The sequence below is a fragment of the Topomyia yanbarensis genome, chromosome 2 (assembly GCF_030247195.1).
Source record: "Topomyia yanbarensis strain Yona2022 chromosome 2, ASM3024719v1, whole genome shotgun sequence".
Classification (NCBI taxonomy): Eukaryota; Metazoa; Arthropoda; class Insecta; order Diptera; family Culicidae; genus Topomyia; species Topomyia yanbarensis.
In genome coordinates, this window is record NC_080671.1 from 76,422,180 (window position 1) to 76,445,630 (window position 23,451).

The 23,451-nt window shown below is 38.5% G+C and overlaps 1 protein-coding gene across 2 annotated transcripts in view; it reads right to left on the reverse strand.

Annotated features, from left to right (window-relative positions):
* LOC131678490 (epidermal growth factor receptor) overlaps positions 1–23,161 on the reverse strand; it is a 95,564-nt gene extending 72,403 nt beyond the window's left edge. For both annotated transcript variants that reach the window (XM_058958670.1, XM_058958669.1), the window contains exon 1: positions 22,006–23,161. In XM_058958670.1, the coding sequence (XP_058814653.1) occupies positions 22,006–22,210 (205 nt within the window). In that variant the 5' untranslated portion in view covers positions 22,211–23,161. The remainder of the gene's footprint in view (positions 1–22,005) is intronic.
* Between the last annotated feature and the right edge of the window lie 290 nt (positions 23,162–23,451).

Sequence of the window (23,451 nt, forward strand, 5' to 3'; positions counted from 1 at the left end):
TTGCTTCGTTGCACCGAGGAGGAGCCTGATCGGCCCAGGTGAGCTCGTGCCGGTTTTAATGAATTCAGTTCGCAACGCGCGTAATTGTCATCGCGCAAAGCAGTCAGGCGCCAGGAACGAGTTTTTCTGTTTTCTCTGATATATTCTCCATCGCGCCGCCAGTAGCAAAGGTCTTCCTGGTGTGGTGCGCAGCTGTTCCAGCAGCACTATCAGCGTTTATCGATGATTCGGTTGTGATCCCATCACGAAGAATAAGGTAGGACGGTCGCATCTCCCGCGAAGCTGGCGCGACGGAAGGTAAAATGTGTAATTGTTATTTACTTGCTCGTTTGAAAAGCAATTACCTGCATAAAAAGAACGCTATTTTTCCAATCGTCATCCAATCGCGCAAGTCTCGACGTAACTACGGCTACCAGGCAATAAGCAAGGTCTGCTGATTGTTGGCGATTATTTTTCAGAACCTTTTCCTGTCCTCACCAGTCCCGCGTCTCCTTCGGCATCGACAGCGAAAGAGATTTGCTTTATCATCACAAGTCTATTGAATAGAGCTGAGCTGAGCTGGGTTGGGCCGGGTGTCCATCAGTAAATCACGTTTTTGAGGAGAAATTTGACAGCTTTCAATCAACGGTGACCTCGGTGATGCGTCCAGCGTCCGCTCGGTTTTGCTTGGGACCGATCGGGCGAGCGAAGGTGAGTAAGTTGGAGCGTGGAATCTGCCGGGACTGTCCAGGAAGGAATCGGAGAAGGGAAAGTCGTGAGTTCGTGATCGTCCCTGGATCGTCGTCGTCGTCGTCGGCGCATCAACATGCAATTAGGCGTTTGATCGAACTACGGTTGCTAGCGCACTAGTTGTTGGATGTTGGAAAGTTTTCAAAGGATTTTTTTTGGTTCGGCAGGTACCCTGCCATTACCTCCTGGGCTGGTTGATAATTGGATACTAGTTTTACGTGGCGCTAAGTGGCGGGCATTCACGAGCGCGAGTTCTACTCTACTTTGGTGGTACTTGACGGCACTCACGATTTCCGATCGGTTCGTACAAGGTAAATGCTGCGGTATGCCAGAGTATTACATGCTTCCGAGTGAACTGGGTGAATTTCGGATCACGACCACTATGGGCCGAAATCGCGTGTGAAGCTAGAGTCAAGATTGGAACTGAGAGCTGGGATATAAGAGGCAATTCGACAAACCTTTCTTTTTGGAGTTTCCGTGACTGGTGTAAGAGTCTCAATAAGGAAAACAGCAGAAAAACAGTAATCGAACATCGTTTGCTGACCGGGTGCTTTGAAATGACCGGACATTATCACTAATTTTTATTTATTTTCCTGCATCAAATCCTTAGATCTAGTTAAGGAATGAAAACTTGAGTCGAAAAATTCCTGGTTAACTTCTCGTTTCACAATAAAGTTTCCTCGGTCTATTAGGTTATAGATAACAACTCGTACGGCAATGATGATGCTTTCTGACAATTCAATGTTATTCGTCGTACCATGCCATTAAATACCAAAAAGCTTGTACGCAAGTTGTATTGCGTACAAGCTATAACACCGTTCACTACGAATTGTGGAGTTTGATTCTTGAAGAAAAAATTAACAAAATTTGAACGGATTTTTTTTCGGATCTGGCAAAAAATATTTGATTTGGAACTTTGGGTACAGTGATCCACATTTTTTATGCTGATTAACTTATTGTCTAAAGCGAATACAGCCACCTTAAAGAGACTGTGTTTTCATAACTGAGTAATGCAATGGTAAAAAGAGAAAAGTCCTCCTCTTAGTATCCAATGAAACTTGTGAAAATGTGTTTTGAGAGACTTTATCACTGTTTTGAATCGGCGGCTACAAGGAGAGACACCGTGAGGGGTACACGTGCCCTCCTTATTCAGACAGAAGCTTTTTTGGTAAAAGGATATTTGCTTCCCCCTACTTTAAAATGCTAATATTTTAAAAGTGCTCTGTACTGTACTGATATTGATCGTACATTGTGATATGCTTTCAGTATTGACTCACGGTGATCTCATGTACGCAGCTTTGTCTGAGCAATAGTAGGTACTTATAATTTGAGTTCGTGTGGTCAGGTAGTAAGTTATTGGTTTCGGACTTGACATTTTCTCATCACTCGAATATCGTTGAAAACATCTGGTTAAAGGTTCTTTTAAATCTCAAACGAAATTGATCCCACCTCTCTTTATTGCGAAATCTTTGTCACCCCACTTGTACTCAGGGATCTTGATCGTTACTAACAGACGAATGGGTACGACAATATTTAGCATCAACCGCTACGGTATAGTTTAGTTCAGCAGTAAAATGACACATTGTTCTTTGCATTCACACACTGTAAAAGTAATCAAAATGGGTAAAACTTTTCTTAAGAAGAGTTTTTTTCTTTTGATAATTTTTTTCTGGAGTGATAAGAAGGCGCGTTTTGATGGTTAAATACGTTCATTATTGAACACTCCGTAAAAATCAGCATCTGGGTGAAATTCGAAATGGCGATTTCCGTCTGTTCCGAAAACTACAAGCCAGCGGCCTCTTGTTGTGAACTAAAATCAAAGATTATTGTAATTTTTAAGATTAATGAATTTCTGTCGATGCCATCAGCCAGCACATACTTGGCAAGCTACTGCCACCAATTCGGTTTTGGCTAGATTTGGCCAGAACGTAACTGAATCATCGTGGGACATAATGAAGGTTTGAAATACTCCCGAATTCATAGTCATATCCGTCACAAAAAGCTCGTTTTCTTGCCGCAGGAATAAATCCCTTGCCAAATTCCAATTTTTTTCGTGAACTGCAAGAACCTGACCTTCTAGAAACTTTGTCGCGAGCAGAAGCCTTGTAGTATTAAAGCGCCACGATTTGCTTGAGAGCGATTTGTCATACAGCTTATGGGCCCGAGTTCTTCACACTGTTTGTATTTGAGGCATCGGTAGGGCCGTCTACTTACTCGGTAACCTGTGTTCAGTTCAGCTTTCACAGGTTTTTCGCCACATCCTAGTTCGAGGTATTGGAAACCTTCCACCGCAGTTGACGATGAACCAAAGATAAATGGACCTGACTAGCTTGTACAATGGTTTTACATAAGAGCAAGAAGAAAAAAAGAACACTCGACTGCGAACAGCGACAAAGTAGTGCCGACGACGACATGGACGAATTCGATAACGCGAGAGAAGGCAGACCGAATGTCCTTCAATCTGCATCATCAAGGAAAAATTTTCGACACGCAGTAACAAACTGCGCCAGCAAGATAATTGAAAATAATGTTGTTGTTGTTTTTTTTTATTTTTACATAAAAGATCGCCGGGTCAGTTGTGCTAATGCATTGATCCGTACAATTCGACCATCGAGTGAGCATACTATTGCATCGTAAGCACCGCCCATTTAGACGACATAGAACGGTGGCTCGCATAAGGAATTTGGCTGGCAGCAAAAACCAGTCGAATCATTATTCCTGAACGAATTCACGAAATTTTGATCGAAAGATTTTTATTAACTTCCGGACAAGTGTTTCATCACATTTTTTCGGGGCTTCGGCATATTTTTGAAGCCCCTTCATAGCACATTTTTTAAAATTTCTTCATAGTATCAACTATTTAGCCAGTCGATTGTGGAGACTCTTCTTCACAATCGCCCAGTAACGTTCGATGGGCTGAGGCTAAGGATAATTTGGTGGTGCGATATCTTTCTCAACTATAGTCTTTTTTATGAGCCAATCGAGAGCTGTTTTGGCCTAGTGCATCGGCCATAAAATCGGTCAAAATAGTGCAGGATACTGTATTTCTCACAGATCGATAGATTACAGAATTTTTTGTGGTTTTGTAGGTTGTGTAAAAATGGTTGGCCTCAAACTGCAGGAACGAATTGCTTGCTATACGAGCACTTTCTTCACTTGAATCGACCTGTCCGCATCATTTACATACTCTCCTATGACGGCTGTATAACATTGTGCTCTCGGAAGGATTTTTGAGATCTGTTTCACATAGGTTTCGTCGTTTAGCAGAATGAAAAAAACCTGCGAATGCAATTGCTAGGACCTTGTTGCAGTACGTTGCCTTTATTCTGTACTTCGATTGGCGTTTTTCTGCTTTTTAAAGATTTTCAGGTTTTTCCGTGTCTTGTTACGTTGTACAATGGCTACGCTTAGAACAAAAGGTGGACTAAAGTCAAACCGTTGTCGTTTTGGTTAAAATGACATGTTTTTACCTTTCTCCTATAGAAAGGTTATGCAATCCTCTGAACATCGTCAACTTAATCCCGGCCATTTTTTTTTACTAATTTTGGTTTTCTGTATTTTAACATGAGCGTAGCTAGGGGTTGGCGGTGAGGGGTAAGCACTCCCCCCCACACATCACACACCACCCTTCCCTAAACCCCTTTTCCTCCATCAAGGCCCCCACTGAATAAAATTTCCTAGCGCCTCCAGAATAAACTTTCATAGTCTGGAATTTCGATTTAGAAATGAACACACTACGTAATACTCAATAACTGCATTTAATAAAATCCAGTGAAAAATTTGGTTTGAAATGATTTTGAGTATGGAACTACTTAAAAATTGAATCTAATTAAAATTAAAATTCTTAACTAGTTGAAAATTTTTGGCGGGGTCCGGACCCCACGATTCCTCCTCCTGGATCCGCCATTGGTTTCAAGTGTTTCAGCGTCGACACATAGCTTCTCAAGTTCGTGGCTGTCGATCCATTGTATGTATGTGCAAATCGTACTGAATATGTAATATACATTTCCACCATTATACTGAACATAACCGGCCACGGAATCGTAGTTTGGACAAAAGAGAAAGACACAATTGCACCACTAGGTGGATTAAAACAAGTTTTTTTTGTAATTTTGGTACGTATAGCTCGTTTTTGGTATTAAAACATAATGAGAATATATATTTACTTTTCAATAGGTTGGCTCAAAAATGTTTATTAAAAATTAGACATTAATAATAAATATTTTGTCTAAATTTTTCTTAGAATTTTTGTTTAGTAATATGTGTGCGCTGAATCGTTTTTGACATTAGGAAAAAAAACCTTTATTACACGTTAGGGTGGCAAAAATAAAATAACTTCATCGCAAAGGTTCATATTTTTCATAGAAATATTTGGGTTCTGAATTCCTGTTTAAATATATTTGAAATCAACTTCATTAGTAATTAGGGTGGCTCAAAAATAAATATTTTGTCTTTACGGATTAAATGATTTTTTCAGTAATAAATATGATACGCTGAATTTGTTTTAAATGTCTAAATGAATTAATTTACATATCAATAGGGTATTTTAAAAATGATTAATTAATTTTAAAGGTTCAAATAAAATGTGATTGAATCTTTTAGGAGCGTTGAATTCATTTCTGGGTTACTTGATATGAAAAATACTAATCAGTAGGGATGTTAACAAATATTTTTTCATACTAGTTCAAATAAAATGTATTTAAGAATCTTATGACGCTTTTTCACATTTTACAAAAAAAAGGTACTTTAATGTGCATTTTTGCCCATGTAGTTAATTCAAACATGATTTTATGTTGTTTGGGTTATATCACATACCCCTAAGATGAATCAATACAATACGAATTCTTATCAAAACAGTGGTATCAAATGACTAATAAGAAGTATTTGTGAACTAAGCTGTGTTTACTAAATCTGACAGCTACTGCGTAAGTTATCCTGAAGTAGTTTCAGAAACATTCAATGACATATTTCGAAAGGTTGAAATATTTGCTGAAATTTCTACAATACTTTCTTCATCTAAGAACCCACTCTTTCCATTCGGCTCCTCTCTTTCCACGCGGTTCCTCTCTTTCGTTCACTACCAAAAAGGCTTGTAGATCATCCTTTCAATGTTATTTGAAAGTTGTACGTGTATTTTTGTCATTTTTCTAGCTATAATGTGGAACATTCAAAATTATTATTAAATTCAGTAAAAACCATGCGTCTCCATTGACAGTTTTTTGTGATTTTGAGTGCTATTCGAATTTTTTCGCAAAACTAGCATAGGCTCATTTAAAAGAGAAAATTTAAAGCTTTCGAATTAGTATAGTGCCATGGCGTGAGTCGTTTTTGTTATGACATTAGAAATTCACATTTGAAAAAAAAAATATCATGACAAACAGATACCGTAACAATCATTAAACCAACTAGAAACCTATTTTTGGTGATTCTTCTCGATAATTTATTCAATAGATAATTTTGCCGAAAAAAACGTAAGCTATAAAAGCAATTGTTTCTTCACAAAACGAAAATTGGAGTTACCCAAGTAGCCAATAAGCATTACAACGTAGCTTAATATCTGCTTTAGATCTAAATATAGCGCCGTCTTAAAGAGCCAATAAGCCCTTTATTCTGATATAATGCCGGTATTATGCCAGAAAAGGCAAAATATTGTGCTATTACTGTGCAGAAGTTGACAGCCCGTTCCTGCGTTAGTAATGCTATTATATAGCACAAGTGCACAAATATCAAATTTGGAAGCCTGATTTTGGCACTACTCATGCTATTAGAACGCTTGAATTGATAGTCATTTTCTGCAATGGTTTTGCATCGATTTTAATGTTTCCTTTTCGGTATGATGAACAAAAAGGGAAAAAAATATTAAAATCCTGTTGAGAACAGTAATTGATTCCCTTTCTAATGCAGTGTAATAAATATCCTTATCGGAATTTCGTTTTCACACGATATAAACAAAGCTTTATGAAAATTACCTTTAGTAAATCTCGAACAAAGTTACCTTACCCTCGGCTTACACGGCAAGTGCGCTGCTTTTGCTGCCTAGGCTATATTGCATATGTTCGAATGAAATGAATTTTGCCGAATATAAATTTCAAGGGGAATTGTATAAGGAATAAGCACACAGCATTACGATAGCATTATATCGTTTTCATATTTGCTCTATAATGGCACTGAATTCATATGTAAAGCATACATGATTTACATATCCTTAAAGCATGTACGCGTTATATCAGCTTTATATACAGCTTCATATACAGAGCAAGTGATAATACTCTATTTCAGCTTCGCATGCATGCATTTATGATGTTAATATAGAGCTTGATTGCATTGCACATGCTACACCGCGCACACACGCGCCACCTTCATATACAAGGTGTTTTGTTCATGGTTAAGAACCTCTCGGGGGGTGATAGACTGTCATATTTGGAGAAAAAAATTGTTTTACACATACCATCAAATCTCAACCGATACAGAGTTATTGAACTTTTTGTGTAAAAAACTTATTTGTCTTAAAATACCTCTAACTTTAAAAGTATACTTTGTATTTTAAACCTTTTAGTTACATTCGAAAGGTGAGAAAATTTCGTATTCAATGGTGTTCTCATATCTTTTAGTTAATTAGTTTTAATTACCTTTTAGCTGTAAAGTAGTTAAAAGTTAGTGTTTTGAGGAGGTTTTTGCTAATTTTCTCGAAATAATGAAGTATGATTATAGCAATATCCATTATCCAAAAGTTGGGTTTTAGGACGATTCATAATTTGCTCTTGGACGAAATATTCCTATCTCTTCTCATTTCTTTGTAATTTCATTACTATACTTTTCCTGTAACCGACTTGCAAGTGCTTAAAAGGCTCTAATCTGAAAAATATGCTTTATATCGTTATTTACAAGATTTTATTGGAAAGCTGAGAAAATGTCATATCAGTGTATGTACAAATATCTTTTAGTTAAGTGTACTAAATGATTTTTTACTAACGAAATAACTCAAAATTTGTGTTTTTTGGAGTTTTTTGATTATTCTAATTATTAATCAACAAAATTTATCGTTGCTATTGTTTATTTGATGTCTCTTAATGTTCTCTATAACTTTTTATTTGACACTTTGTCTATATCTCTTTTCATTTTGCTGCTATTTAATAGTTAACACAGCATGGCCTCGCCACAAATGTAGTGGGTTCGAAATCGTTATGTTTGCACATGAAACGATGTGATAAAAACGATTTTGCGTCGAAACCAAAAGAGATAATTGAATGGAGTCAAAGAAAGAACTGTAGAACCTGCTGAGATGTATTATTTCCATGATAATAATGGTGATGTTTATTATTTACTATTTTAAGAAAATTAACGAAAATGCTAATAATAGCACTAACTTTAAACTAATTTACTTCTAAAAGAATACTAAATTCACTTAACTGAAAGGTATTAATACATTTTTCTCTGTAAAATTTTCCTGGCTTTCAAATAAAAAGAAAAAAAAGTACAATAAGTGCCATACTTTTTCAATTAGAGCTGGTATTAGTGAAAATGAGATAAAAATATCCAAGCTGAATAACCCAAACTCATGAAAATAAGAACAGGTAAGTGCATCATGTCAAAGAACGAATTATGCAGCTCTTCAAGACTAACAATCTGGATTATTAAAATGATGAGGTTAACTATTAGGATTTTCAAGAAATGAACGAAAAATCGATTAAAATTGTTTAATTTTCACTAAATTACTTTGAAAAGGCTACTTAAACTCATTAGCTGAAACATGTGAGGGCATCACTCTATGCGAAATTTTCTCACCTTCCCAGTGGACCTAAAATATTTGAAATACAAAGTATATGTTTTGAGTTATAGGTATTTTAAGACAAATAAGTTTTTTACACATAAAGTTCAGTAACTCTGTAACGGTTGAGATTTGATGGTATGTGTATAACAATTTTTTTCTCCAAATATGACAGTATATCACCCCCCGAGAGGTTCTTAACCATGAACCAAACACCCTGTATAGACTTAAGTTCGGATTTATGCAACTGTGTGTTGGTTCGTTCCGACACTCGTTCTCGATTTATTGGCCAATTTATTGATTTATTCTTCCTAATTAGTGATATCACTTCCGTTTCAGGTTTTTTCCTTTTCCTTGTAGTTCATCCAAAGAATCGTGTTCCTGATACGTGTTTGCGATGGAATTTAAATTCGCGTGATGAATTGAAGGAAGAAGTTTTTCCAACCCGAAAAAGAGGCGAACGACCCTAAGGTTAATCCCTCTGTAATGAAAAAAGCACTTATTCATTGGCGTATCATATCAAAACAATTATTTATCTCTTATAAACAACAAAATAGTTATTCCCATTTGTAAACCGAATTTTTTTTTGGGAATTTACCGGACATGCTCAATAAAACAGCGAAGACGATTTTTCCTAGATATTTATTGTCAACATTTATAACAAAACTGAGAGACTTTTTCAAAAGATTGACGAGCCCGTCTTAACTATAAAATAAAAAAATAATGGGTATAAGCTATCCAGAAAAATAATGAATTTTTGAAAACTCAATCGGCCCACCCCTTAGTCGATTTCTAGTCCCACCAGGAAAGCTTTCTCGAAATTTAAAGCAAATGAGACAAATCTAGCTGCCGGACCAACGTGTCTGAAGTTTCTAAGTAATTTTTCGACAGATTACATGGAGAAAACTCACTAGCTCCCATTCTCACCGCTAGATGGTACTGTATGAATCAGATTATCGCTATAAGTGAATACAAGAGAGTTAAAAGTTTAATAACTTTTTCTAAAAACGTCAGATTGCCTTGTAGTCAGATTGCCTTGTAGACAATTAAATTATCTTTTTCACTTCCGCTTTCAGTGATAATCTAATTAATACAGTGTCACCTAGCGATGAAAATACGAGGTGGTGGGTTTTTAAATCGTCGAATAATTTCATACAACCTTCAAGCACGTTGATCCGGTAGCTAGACTTGTTCAATTTGTTTCAAATTTGGTTCCAGCTCTCCTGGAGGGACTAGAAATTGACTCGAAGGTAGGCCGATGGGGATGATTTTGTTCTTGTCACTCTAGTAAGTATTGTGACTTGTGAGAGACATAACCGTAGTGAAGTAGAATACTCTTTAAGCTGTTGATTCGAATGAAGAAATTTGTACTATCTTCTGAAAGATTGTATGTAAATCTTTTATTTCGGTTTTCTATATACATCGGAATTGAATTCATTGGATTCTCATAGGGTAATCCTGAAAAGGTAATTTCTAGACCAACATGTGAAAAGGGCGTAAGTGCAAATGAGAATCTCTCTCTGTTTACTTTCTCTTCCGTCAATTACTCGGCCGCTTTTACCTTTGCTGCTTAACTCTTAGCATAATACGCTTTGCGAAATCAGAGTATTTTGTTATACACTGAAAAAATGTTGGAAAGTTTTATGATGAAGCTATGATAATCGAAAGAGAAAGTAAACGCAGAGAGGCTCTTTTCACGTGTTAATCTTGATTTGATGTTAGTAAAAGAAATCACTCGGTAACCGTACAAAATACTGCATTCGTTTGTCGCTCCAAATGGCAGCTGCTTTTCAATTCCGTACGTACCATAATGGCGACCAATATCGTCCTGTTCGTATATGTCAATAGCTTAATTTGACAATAGTCATTTACGCTATCTGCAAAGTAGGAACAATTCATCCTACGTTGAAACATTCCTAATGGATATTGATATCAAGCTTACGAATAAACTAGACTATGGGCCGTTCCAACATTATGAACAATACTAAATCGACCGCCATTATGGATTGGTAATTAAAACCGTAGCAAGGAGTTATGATTTTTGTAATAGATAAATGGAGACCATCTTCAACGGGGTTTATCTAAATCTATCTGAGTATAACACAATCCTTTAGAAAATAGAAACAATTGCTGCTTTCAAATGAACAGCCTAAAGTGTATTCCACTTCACTTTGGTTATGGCTCTGACATTACCCACCCATTTTCTAATTATGTTAGTATAAAATCTTTGAAAATGGTATCGTTGACTTTTTTTGTGAAAATCAATCTAGACAAGCGTCTAGAACATAGTAAAAATGCTGATAATCGTGTTTTGTGACGATGTTACCAATGACATTCGAGTTTTGAAAATTTTCGATGATTTCTCAATAAAACGTTGACCCTTTCATATCCAACTTTTTCAAGCACATTCTGATAAAGATTATGTGCTTCTCTCGCAGTGTTCCAAGCCGCTCAATTTTTACGGTTCTTAGCTCAATACAATTCTTCTATTTACATTTACATATTTACAATAGTTTGGAAATGATAGTCAAAGGCTTTCTAAATTGATGGGTTCTGTCAGTTTTCAATAATTTCCAAGTTATATCAAAACATTATTTTTCACCGTTAACTGAATCTGTTCCTAGCAGCACTGCTTCAACGAAATCCAATCAGTATTATTCCAATAACTTCAGTTCTACAGAAAATACTGTTATCTGATAGTGTTCAAATGAAAGATAACAGTCTCAGTTATCAGTCTTACTTATTTTTGTAAACAATTCTTGTCAAAACAAAGAGTTTTAGCTATTTAAAAACGTTGTTGTTTATAAACAACATGGGCATAAAGGGGTTAAAGTACAAGTTGCCTTCACTTCAGCAGCCGATCGACTAACATTTTGTTTATTTACGAATCCGATTTTCAATGATAGAGTGAAACAGAAATCAATCTACCTAATATTATCTGAAACTATGAATCGCACCTTTGTAGGCAAGTTTTCGAATGTGAGTTCATTTCCCCCGTCTGTTTTGAGTACCGCATGCAAGGAAGTAGGCAGTAAAAATAGTGATAAGGAATGATGGATTATTATGTGCTATGTTAATAAAAATGTCACTGTGGCCTGATATGACGAAAAAGCTGCCCGAATGTCTGGCGGCACAATTCTAATCTACCGAAAAATCTCAAAACTTTTTTTCTTGAAATGAATGTAAAAATGATTAGAAATTCAAAACATATTTTCTCACATTAATTTAGAGACTGGCCCTATCAGTCTAACGGGAAAAGGTTGCATATAAGGCCAGTTATAAAAATTGAGATTACATGCCACCAAATTGCCATTTATGGCAATAGCGCCAACTGATCCTTATTAGCATTCTAAATTGCTCAAACTATTAGCATAATTTGATTTTAGCATTTTACAGCCCCCATAACCCTCGCATCGGATCGTAGGATAATTCCCGGTTTCTCACTATTCCGCGCAGACCCAGTGCACCACGGACTCTCGCACGTCCGCAGTGTCCGATATCAGCAGTTGAGAATCATCCTCGCAGCCATCTCCCATATTGTGTCCATCCCAGATGCAATAAAAAATGACTCCCCTGCAACCAGAAACAAAAGCAGATCCAAAAACACAATGAGCCACTTTTTCTCGGAACCTTTATTTTTTTTCCTTCCCTTCTTTCCAATTTGTATCATTAATCTGGAGCGAAGCACGATCAACCCGGCCGAAAGTTCCTCGGAGCAAAGTTGCACCGAACTGAGCCACTCTAGAATTATAGAGTTCGCACGCAAACCCGCTGGAGTCTCTGACTCTCGGACCCAGGGCCCAAGGTACACACACAGACACACACACCAAACATCACGGTCCCTATAATTTATCTGGCATCTCGAGGCTTCCCTTTCGCCATCACTTCCGCCAGTCGCCAGTCACGGCAGCAAGCAAGTCCCGGCCGCGGCCGTGGCCAAATAATTCGCGAGCGAACCAACTGAGGAGCTTTTGTTACCTTTCGAATAAAACATAATCTTCATGATTAAACACGATTCGCACGTATTGGAGCGCGGATTGCGGTGAACTGCTGATGTGGCAGGCAACCTCTCGCGCGGTCATGCAAAACAATGCCGGATGGGGGGAGGAACGGGAATGGTGGAAAATAGCTATCGGGCAAGCGTGATCTTCGATGCTCGCTCAGGACCCCAAAAAGGTTCCCCCGCCGAAAGTCTGCCGAAAAGGAAGGACTCAGCCGCCATATGTACCCGCATCGCCACAATGGAGCTTTTGTCTGAGTTTCTTTGTCTTACGAGGAACGTGAGCTTTGTGCTACTTGGATATTGGAAGTGTAGCTTCGTTGGGCGCTACTAAAGTCTCATTACTGGCAGGCTGCATCTAGATACCGTTCGGCCTTTTCGAAATCTTCTCTCCGTGACCGCAGGCAGTCCAGGCAGTGTCTTCTTAGCAATTCATCGATGTTTCAGGTACCTGCCTGTACGGAGGCTGCAAGTACCGAGTCCGTTCCATTTGCACTGAAGGTTGTGTTGGGTGCGTATTAATCTTCTTTCGGGACGAGTAATAAAAGAGAGTGGGATCAGCTTCGGTTACAGGTTAATAAGTTGATCTTGTTGGTTGTTGTTTTTTGTTTGTGACGATCTTCGGTTGAAGGAGCTGGTATAACCGTGTTTGCAAAATGAGCAACTGTAGGATTTCTCGTTCAGATGAATATTCGGTAGTTGAAAAGTCTAGGCCAGGTAAACAACCACTCCAATTGACCCCAATAGGCATATCTTTTCAATTACATCAGACAATCAGCTCAAATCTAAGACCGGTCACCATTCGCGATCCCTGATCACAGCGTAGTGACCAACGCTCGCAAAATGTGGTATCGTGCCTTACGCGGATTTTCGCCTCCCTCACTCACTCTCTCGTTTGTAGACTACCATCCCAAAACAGACCATTCGCCACTGGTTTGCTGCTGACCTCGGAATGTTGTTTTTTATGAATTTTGCTTCGTCGCTTTGACCATCGTCGTTGTCGTCGTCATTTTGAATGTTGTTGTTGTTGTTGTTACGGTCTATATTTTGCTTCCCAGTCAGCATCACCATCAGATGCTTAGGTTGAAGCATGACGATCGGATTTTTTCACAAATACCCTCACACCGGTGCGTTGGTCTACCAGTCGCAAAACCGCAAACCAGTCAATAGCAGCGATTCAAACGGTTGTTTTGCGTTAGGACGTGGTTGGTCACGGTGATCGCAGTGTGTGCGAGGAATTTGGCGTGCTCGAGGCTCTCGCAAGGAGTTCGGGGTCTGTGGTGGTCGCTGTGATGATTAATGCCAAATGAATTAACCTTCCTTTCTGATGGGGTTCGGGCGGGAGAGCGATTTAGCGGGTTTAAGCCGTAAAAATAAGGTGAACGGGAATGGTGCGAGATTCGCCGATGATGTTTGATTGATACTGCTGGTGGCAACTTTGAGTGTAATTTCACGAGAAATCGTGAAATGAATCATTAAAATGTGCAGCTTCTGAGAAGTTTGAATTTTTTTATGGTCAGCTGCAGTCAACTTGATGAGTGTCTTGTACAGCGATAAAGTTTGACGACCCAAGCTGAAAGTCAGGTGAAGGTTCAGGCCAGCCGAAGTACTGACAGGATTAAGTATAAAAATGCAAATACTGGCAATTGCGTATTTCAAAGCTGCAAACCAATCGGCACACATTTTTTGTGGAAATGCAATTTCACGATAAAAATGAAATATATTTGTTCCAGTTGCATTAAAAGTCATTGGATAGCATTAAATCAACATCAATTACATACTCATAATATTGCATTAAGCATTTGGTTACACGCTTTACCAAAAGCACTCGAATAGTGACCTCCGTTAGTCACTGTTTGGGGCGATAAAAATGAAGGCAATACTCGTGTTAGCTTCTTTATCTGTTGGATTCTGATATGGATGCATCAATGCATCATAATCGTGACAGTTTCTGTGAATAAAACTTAGATAGGGAAGAGCGGGGTGTTTTTTGATGCATTAAGAATATTAAAAGCAATTTTTCATTTTCGATGCATTCGTTTTTAGACTGCGGGAACTTCAGTAGAACGCTTACAAAATATTCCGTTTACTTCTTGAACACGAGAACTTGAACGTTGTTGATGTCATGAAACTTGACACAGTCGACTTCTAACTCAGCGAAAAGCCACATTCTGTCTTTGATTAAACATTGCATTTTGCTAATAGATGGTCGCATCTTGCAATCCTTGAAATCTATACCCAAAACAGTGTGCTCACACTTTCTCTTTTTATACAGCTTGAGGTGAGCATAATGCTCTCAATACAAAAATCGATAGCACATACTCACATATAAAAAGGCTTGGTTAGTATTTGATTTCGTATCAATTTGATGCTCACGAAGCAAACAACGATTCCCTTTCTTCTACACCTTTCATTCCAGCTCACCCTTCATACGCATACTTGTTATCGCTGCTCTGTATTTTGTTTTGGTCCATTCTCTTCTCCGCTGCTATAGATAACTCATTACCTTAAACTTCTGAAAAAAAAAATCCGGCCATCAAATTACTAGATCAGAGCCGACAAACATCTATTCGCAAAAAACACCTCTTTTCTATCCGTGCTATGACGGCACACGCAGGTTGAGTCTTAATATAACATATATAATTTTCACTTTCTTGATGAATGTCATGATTTCGTTTGCCTCTCCGCTGCTAGCCTTTCATCACCATCACTGACGCATTTTGTACCAATTTCCCATCTTAATTAATATCCCGTTTGTATTAATGTGTTGGAAACTAAGCCTAACTAGAAAAAAAATACTATCGGTTTGCATAAGGTCTAGAACCAACAAACATCTACTTGTTAAAAACGCCTCTTTACAGCCTAGGCCATATCGACACATGATTACTAGCTCTTCGAGTGAAACGAAACGAAAGGAACGATCACTAGTGGGACAGCATGGAGACGATGATATGTGTTATTCAAATTATCTCTACATTGTGTAGCCAATAACGTGTGGCTATGGGGTTCGATATTGTATTTTGCTCAAGTAAGAGGATGGTTGAACTAGGTTGGGATAAAAAGTAGATTCTAGCTCCGAGCAACCTTCGAGTACCATTTGGGTCCTAGAACAACTGTGCAAATTCTTAGCTCGATCAGTGAAACTATATTTTTGCACCAACTGTTTAAAGTTTACATGGGATTTCGCATGGGAAAAGTGATTTTCACATAATAATTTCTCCGGGAATCGCCCATGTCTTCCTAAAAATAAATCATTATGTATTTTTTATAGGAATTTTGACGAAGAAATAAAGTTTCGAAGACCACGAAACGATCTGACACTTATGGAAAAAGTTATTAAGCAAAAACTGATTGACAATTGATAAAAAATTAAATTTTATCTAGCAACACTGCCTGTCCAATAATACGCAATTTTGTTTTGACTTTCTCTTATTGTGTCTTAATCAACGATCTGAACAGTTTGGTCACTTCATAAGAATTTTGAGTGTTAAGTCGAGGCTTTTTGGGCACACAATGACAGATTGTTAATAATAGTGTATATAAATCGACCGTCAGAAGCAGTGATGCCATGAAAATTGAAATTTTTATTAATCTTCAGAGCATCAGTCGGTTTTTGCTTAATAACTTTTTCGACAATCGTCAATTCGTTTCGCAGTCTTCGACACTTTGTTTCCTTGGCAAACTTTTTATAAAAATTACACGTCGATTTATGTCAAATATAATTGTGGCAAAAAGTACCTAATGTTTAAATATTTTTTTGAAGCAGTAAAATGACTTAGATATGTGCACTATTCTGCAAAATGTTTACTAAGGCTTTATCTATAAAATAAAATTTTTCGAGTGTATGGTGTCAAAAATGGCGGCTTTCTCGGAACAAGATTTTTCGAATCTGCGGGCATTCTCGTTTTTGAACCACTCAACCAATCAACTTCGGATTTTGCCCGCCTAAAAGAAGACAACATTCTCGGGCGATGTAACCTACAAAATCGCAATACTTTGGTCAATAACGATTCTTTACACCCGGCCAAAGTGGAAAAATCATACGAAAAAACGATACTTTTTTTCAAGTGGCCGCCATTTTGTTTCTATGTCGATTTTTTCATGTTTTTTTAGGATCGGGCGTCTCTACGGAATGTAATCTGCAAGATCGTTTTGGTTTGCTACTTGTAGACGACGAATTGCGACTTGTATCGTGCCCGCAGATGAGATCGGTTTTCAAAACACCTTTTGCTGGAGCCGCCATTTTGGACGCCATTTTTGGCACCTTACACTCGAATATTTTTATTTTATAGACCTTAATAAACATTTTACAGAATAGCGCACATGTCTAAGTCATTTTACTTCTTAAAAAAATATCAAACATTAGGTTTTTTTGCACAATTATATAAAAGGACCCCCTTAAGAGGGCAATGGGCGACTCTTGGAAGAACCTTTTTTGTAAAAGTCGATTTCCCTTTTTTTACCATTTTTTTTGTTAACCATTTTTGTTAACGACCTATTGACTGTTGACAAATTGACTCAATAGGTCGTTAACAAAAATGGTTAACAAAAAAAAATGGTAAAAATAGAACTTACCGTGATGGGGATCCATCGTCGCAGCTTTGGGTGAAAGCTGCCGACACCGTGCAAATCAGCAACACATGTGACCATATATTACAGACGCTGAGACAGTCACAATAGTCGATAAAATAAAATCACTCAGGCAGGCAATTGGTGAGGGAACAAACAAAACTGGCTCATTCAATGAGTTTCAACGTCGCAAATGCTTAGTGTGGAAGTTTACCGTGACTTAACTTTTTGTCGGTTCCGACAGCATGAAGTAACAAGTTACTTTACGCTTGTCCGGACATGCCGTAGACTCAGGTGATTCGCATTTCTAATGCCAAAAGACCCTGACTCCTACGGTAGCAGACAAAAGGTTAAGTCGCCGGTGAGCTCTAAGCTTGCATATATGATCCTTCCACGCTTTTCTAAACTTTCTCCCTTCAACACCTTGCTCTCCCTTGAGTACTATGGCTCTAAATATTGAAAAATATACTTCACCTTCCAGTCCCTTGCTAATTAAATGCCGTAAAAACTGTCGATTTCCCCATACGAAAAAAAAAATTCACAGATATTCTAGTGTCTAAATCAGTGGTTTTCAACCTTCTTCGCTCCATGTACCCCTTTCCGAATATTGATCCCCATGATGTACCCCTTTCTGAAAACTGTTTACCACCATTACCCTGTAGGGTTGCTACCCCTCCGGGTTTGACCCGGAGACTCCAGTTTTTGGAGAGTATCTCATGGCCTCCGGGTTTTGCGTCTATTTTTCCGAATATAGTGATACGATGAATAATTTTAACTCAATATGTTAAAATAAGTTTCTCCGGTGTTAATGTTGACTACTCCAGACGCGGACCTTAACTGTTGGACAGGTAGAAAAAAATTGTTACTTTGTTGGAACCTTCCTTGCGACTGTGGTGACGAATAACCGAATATTTTGTGCCAAGCAAAAATTTCGGAAGACACCGCAGTGCGCTTCACAGATGCTACCGCTTTCCTGCCTGCTTCACGGTACTTAGCTGTGGCAGAGAGCAATGGTTGTTCGGCTGCTCCTCCACAGCGTGAGTGGCCGGTGCTTTTGGATTTTTTTTTTTCGATAGCCAGGGAAGTGAAATTTAACACCTACTAAATGGACAATACGGTTTACCAACGCGATAAATTTACAGCTAATAAGAAAAGCTCAAAATAGTGGTGTGCATCATGCTTTCCCAAAACAAAACAACAAACGGTCAATGTGAGTCAATATTGGTGATTCATACTTCGACGAGTCGCAAAAAGAATGAAAGAGTTTATACTTGTCTAATTTAAACTCAGCAGGTAGGTCAGATAGGTTCAAAGTGATTCTATAAAAACCTATTCCAGGTCAATAAAAATTTCCGGGTGAAAATCTTACCAAAGGTGGTAACCCTATAACCCTGTAAAAAAGATTTTCAATTAGATGAATGCCACAATTTTACAATAAGAAACCTATTCCAGGGCACTCTCAGTGAGCATCTCAATTCTTGACATACTGGCACAATATATAAAGACAAATACCCGACGGGAATGTTTGGATAACAAGTTAAAATTTGTCCCGCATAATTCACCCCCAACAATCATCCAATTTACCTCTGGGGGTGAATTCACCCCCGGTTGAAAACCACTGGTCTAAATGGAACCAAGAAAGTTGCTCGGAGCAAAATTTTATATTTTTCCATATATTTGAGTCACACTCTATTGAACACTAACGAATCATTTAGGAGCTTTACGGTCACAGTGCGGAAGTAAAAAAACAGAAGCATTAGCCCTCCCGCTGATTCGTTTTGGGTGCAGATATTCTGTTATTCCTCAAGTGGTAAATTCATTTTCGATCCTTCCTTACTTTGTTGCTGAAATAGAAATAATAGTCTTCTATTCAACAAATTGTTGCTAGGGAAGATTTTTTGTTGTAGGTATCGACAGACGTTTAATGTAACTCGTTTAGCTGGTGCACTGAGCTATGCATGCATACTTTAACAAATAATAACCGTTTCTTAATTAATTAACATTTTAATTAATCGAAAGAAGAAAATGCAATGCCTTTCTTTGATCACTATACGTCTAATCGAAAAAAAAAAGATTTCGTCACGCAAGCCAAACCCGTATTCGATTCGTTGCTAATAAGGCATCTGGGCATTCGATTTTTAGCAAGTTTGATTTACTCATGTTTCGATGCTATTAAGAGGTGCTAAGAAAGATCAAATTGCAGTCGCCTTGTTAGCTACGAATCGAATATGGGTTTGGCTTACATGACAACTAATTTTATCGATATTTTTTTAAATATCTTTTTAATTATCATTCCTACAGGTTTTATATATTCTACGAAGTTATTTCAATCGTCAAAATACACAATTTTTATTTACGCATAATTTTTCATATGTCGAGTATTTTCGAAAATATTGGATATTTAAAAAAAAATAGTTTTTTCAAATTATCTGTAACCAGTCTTCCCATGAACATCGACAAGTGTGCACCTGTGTACAAAGTTTCGTGCACGCGTTCAACCTCAAACATGCTTTGCCTTTGTGTGCAGGTTAGCATCGAACACCGCACCCAAGCGAACGATGTGCAAACTTAGGTTTAAACACTGTGTACGTACACCGTGTGCGTACATAAGAAAGGCACATACAAAACCGAATGAGTCAATGCTAGTGATGATGGGTGACAGAAAGAGAAAACTAGTATCAAGAACCTGTGTGTACGAACACCGCGTACGTACATGAGGTTCGGTTGTGCAGACGAACATGTGCTCGTGTTTTGGTACGCATTAGCGCGTTCGAGTTTGCACACGAAATGATGGTGTAGGATGAGCACAGAACTAGAGCGAACATGGTGTTCGATGTTCATTTGGGAAGACTGAACTGTAACTCTACTGGAGACAACGAGAAACAAGTGAACTCTTGTGACTTTTATAATATTGATGTAGCATTTCTAATTTCAACTAGAAATGACTGACCGTTTTTCCCCGTTTAAAAATTATAATTTTTTAAATTTTTGTAAATTTTGCCAAAAATTACCCAATAACTTATTAGTTGCAAGAGACCAATGATATCTTCAAGAAAGATGTATCTTGTATCTTGACAAGACGAACAACTTTCTGGAACATACTACAAGCTTTTTCTACAATACTTAATTAGTTATATTGAAAAAAAAGGTTTCAAGCGGTCATACACAAACAACGTTCAATAACTTCGAGTGTTCTATAAATAGAGATTTTTGGCCTTCAGTAAAGATGTTCACAAAAACAAGTTCTCTAACATTTCTGAAGACTTCATCTTATTCTTCATAGTTTAAAAAAATGTGGCAAATACTTCACTTCAGGAGCAATTAATCACTATAACTATATCATCAAAATGAAGGTCTTGGATCGTCATAAAAAATCCTAGAAGACATAACTGCTGTACGCTTTACCGTTAATAATTTTTCGCACGTTTTTGGCGAAAAATCCATTGTGGGATGGCGATTTTTTTTCTGCTCGCTATACTTTGCAGGGAAGTGATAGTGATTGTGGGATTACTGTCGTGAATCAATGAATTCTTCTCTATCTGGACTTTATAAAGTTAATGGCTCCTTTCTAAGAATTATCAGAAGCAAAAAAAAATGGCTTTGAGCACAGTTTGTCGAAACGGAACATTAAAATTCAGCAACGGGTTTGTAGTTTATTTGACTCAAACCCAACTCCGAAATTGATTAAATAATTACAGCGCTCTGGAAACAACTCTTCAACCGGAGACCGAGTTTCTTTTGAGTCGAACTTTAATAGAAAAAATATATTTTCACGTGTAGTATGCTATGTAAACCATTATTGACAAACAATGTGAACAACTAATGTTCTAGTTTCTTCCCTGCACTAGTATGAAATGGTTGGATAAATGCCAATCTAATTTTGTAACAAATGATTACGATGGCGAGATAATTAAGATATCCTGGATTCAATTATTGCATTATTCAGGTATTATACTTGTACAAGTAGAAGTATAGAAAATCTAACGAAAGAAATCATATTTAAAATTTTCGATGAACAGCCTCGTTCTTGTTCCCATTCCATCAGACTCTGAACCGAACCCATTCAACAATACTACCCCACCATCCCCTACAAACACACCAACGGTCGATTCCCGCCAGCAAGCGGAGCTCCTCCGTTCATGCCAGAAAAGTGACCGACCACAGGCCCGCTGCTGGTCGTTTCCAACTTCCAGCTTACGCACGATAACGGTGTGCTACACGTTGCCCAACTACTCCTGAACGCTATCGATTGTATTGGCATTTCATCGGAATTTACGTTACCGATGTACGTTGAATTCTCGGCACAGTATGTTTACCATCTTCCGTACACTCTAAAAAAATGCGTCTCACAAGATACACGTAAAAGAGCGTCGCTTGAATTTACATGAACATGTACAAAAAACTTGTTGAGCCAAGTTTTACGTCTAAAGAAACAAATATTTTATTTTACATGTCATGTCAAATGTCATTATCCGACAGAAGAATACGTCGCAATTTTGTTCACGTCAAATTTAAATTTTTTCTTAGCGTGTACCTACGTGCGTGCAATCGCCGCGGACGACGTACGACCGATGGCAACCAAGAAGTTTGTTTGCCTTAACAAAAAAATATATGCTTTTGTTTACCCTCTCCGATATGAGGTAAGTTTCTGAACAAACAACAGTTCAACCGGTCTCGCCTGGGCCGGACGGATCTGCCGAAATCCACTCTGCCGCGAGCGGGCTCGATTTGGGCACGGTGGCGGCGGGAAAGTGGTAGGATTTAGGGGACACACAGGTTTCGCGCCGTGATAAGAAGTGTTTTTGTTGACACAAGTTTCATTTTATTTTATTGAAGAAAAAAAACGTTGATTGAGTAAATAGCTAAACAGTTCTGTTTGTTCGCTTTTACTGTTTTGATAAAAAAATGTATCCTTTCCCAGAACAAGACGGGGACTTACTTTTGCCTTTGACGAACTCGGAATTCTTTTCCTCCAGCCGCTTGAGCTGGGCTTCCCGCTCCATCTGGAGTCGCTGCTGCCGATTCCGGTACGCTTCGTAGCCAGGTGTCCGTTCCCGGGCGTGGGATATCGTGGCTAGCACAGTTATGACCAGAATCGTTGGCAGCAGCAAACCCGCTGCTAAACTCGTGTTGTATCCTTTCATACTGTCCGCATCACTCGATCCGCGCCGCTGGAACAGTTCTAGCTGCTTCCACGAGAACTCATATTAATTCGCTACTAATTTCTGGCCGAAGACTGGCCCCCAGACACGCGGAAAGATCGTGAACGACCACTTCTTCGAATTAACACCCGTATGACGCAATAACCTCTTTTTAGCTGATTTTTTCGCACTCTGACTTTAGAAGGAAATATCACGAATTATTTACACATCTCTGTGTTTTGACCAATACTCGCTACCGCAACACTCTTCCAAGTAATCACTGAAGCGTTGGCCACGGCGAATGCTAACATAAACATCCAATTGGTCACACCACGGCCATACCGCACAGTCGATCGGGTTAGTTGATTCCACCCGATGATCCCCGGGTTCAGAGCTGTGCCCTTCCACTAAAATTGCCCGTATGCGCTTTCCTTGTCGCTGCCACTACTACTGCTGCTGCTGGTAAGGGCAGCCGCTCTAAACGTGTCACTCAAGCGATTCTGATTTTACGACCTTTTTTTATTTCCACACAAGCACGACCAACAACTGGCGGAGCGATTATTACGCCTCGTACATGCACTGATCCGATAATACACGTTCCAAACAAAACCCGCGATCAGTCGTTTGTTCGGCCCAATCGATTCGTCATTTGTTTTAATGAACGAAGGTATCACTGTTATTATTGCTCTGGTTTTGATGCTCGATCTTCCAACCCTTTTTTTTTTTAGAAGATCGCGCAAATTTTCAACACAAATAATCACGACTTCACGATTTTTTTACCCAATCACTCTCTAACGGTCCGGCGCGAAAATTTTCCTTCTCCGAAACATGGCAGATCACTACGCATCACCAATAAACGGAAGCAAAACAAAAACAATAGAACAATCGGAAGCGCAGCGAACAATCCGGACGCGCCTGCGCACCATCTAACATTGTAACTCGTACTAAAAGCTAAACAGCGCTAAATGTTTGCGCGAACTTCTCCGAGGAAACTTGACACAAGAAAAAGACTATTTTGCTGTGGCAGTAACACAAGAAAATATAACACCAATACACCGCCGGGTCTCCGGTTCATCGACGTTGTCGTGAGTTGATCAGGCAGGAGCCCACTCTCCTCCAAGATCACGACGAAAGAAAACTTAAAACCCCCGAAGGTGGTGTGGTTCGTTCTGTGCTAGTGTTGGTCCAAGTCGATCCAGTTACGCAGGTGAGAGAGACAGAGCTTGTGTGTGCATGCTGGGCCG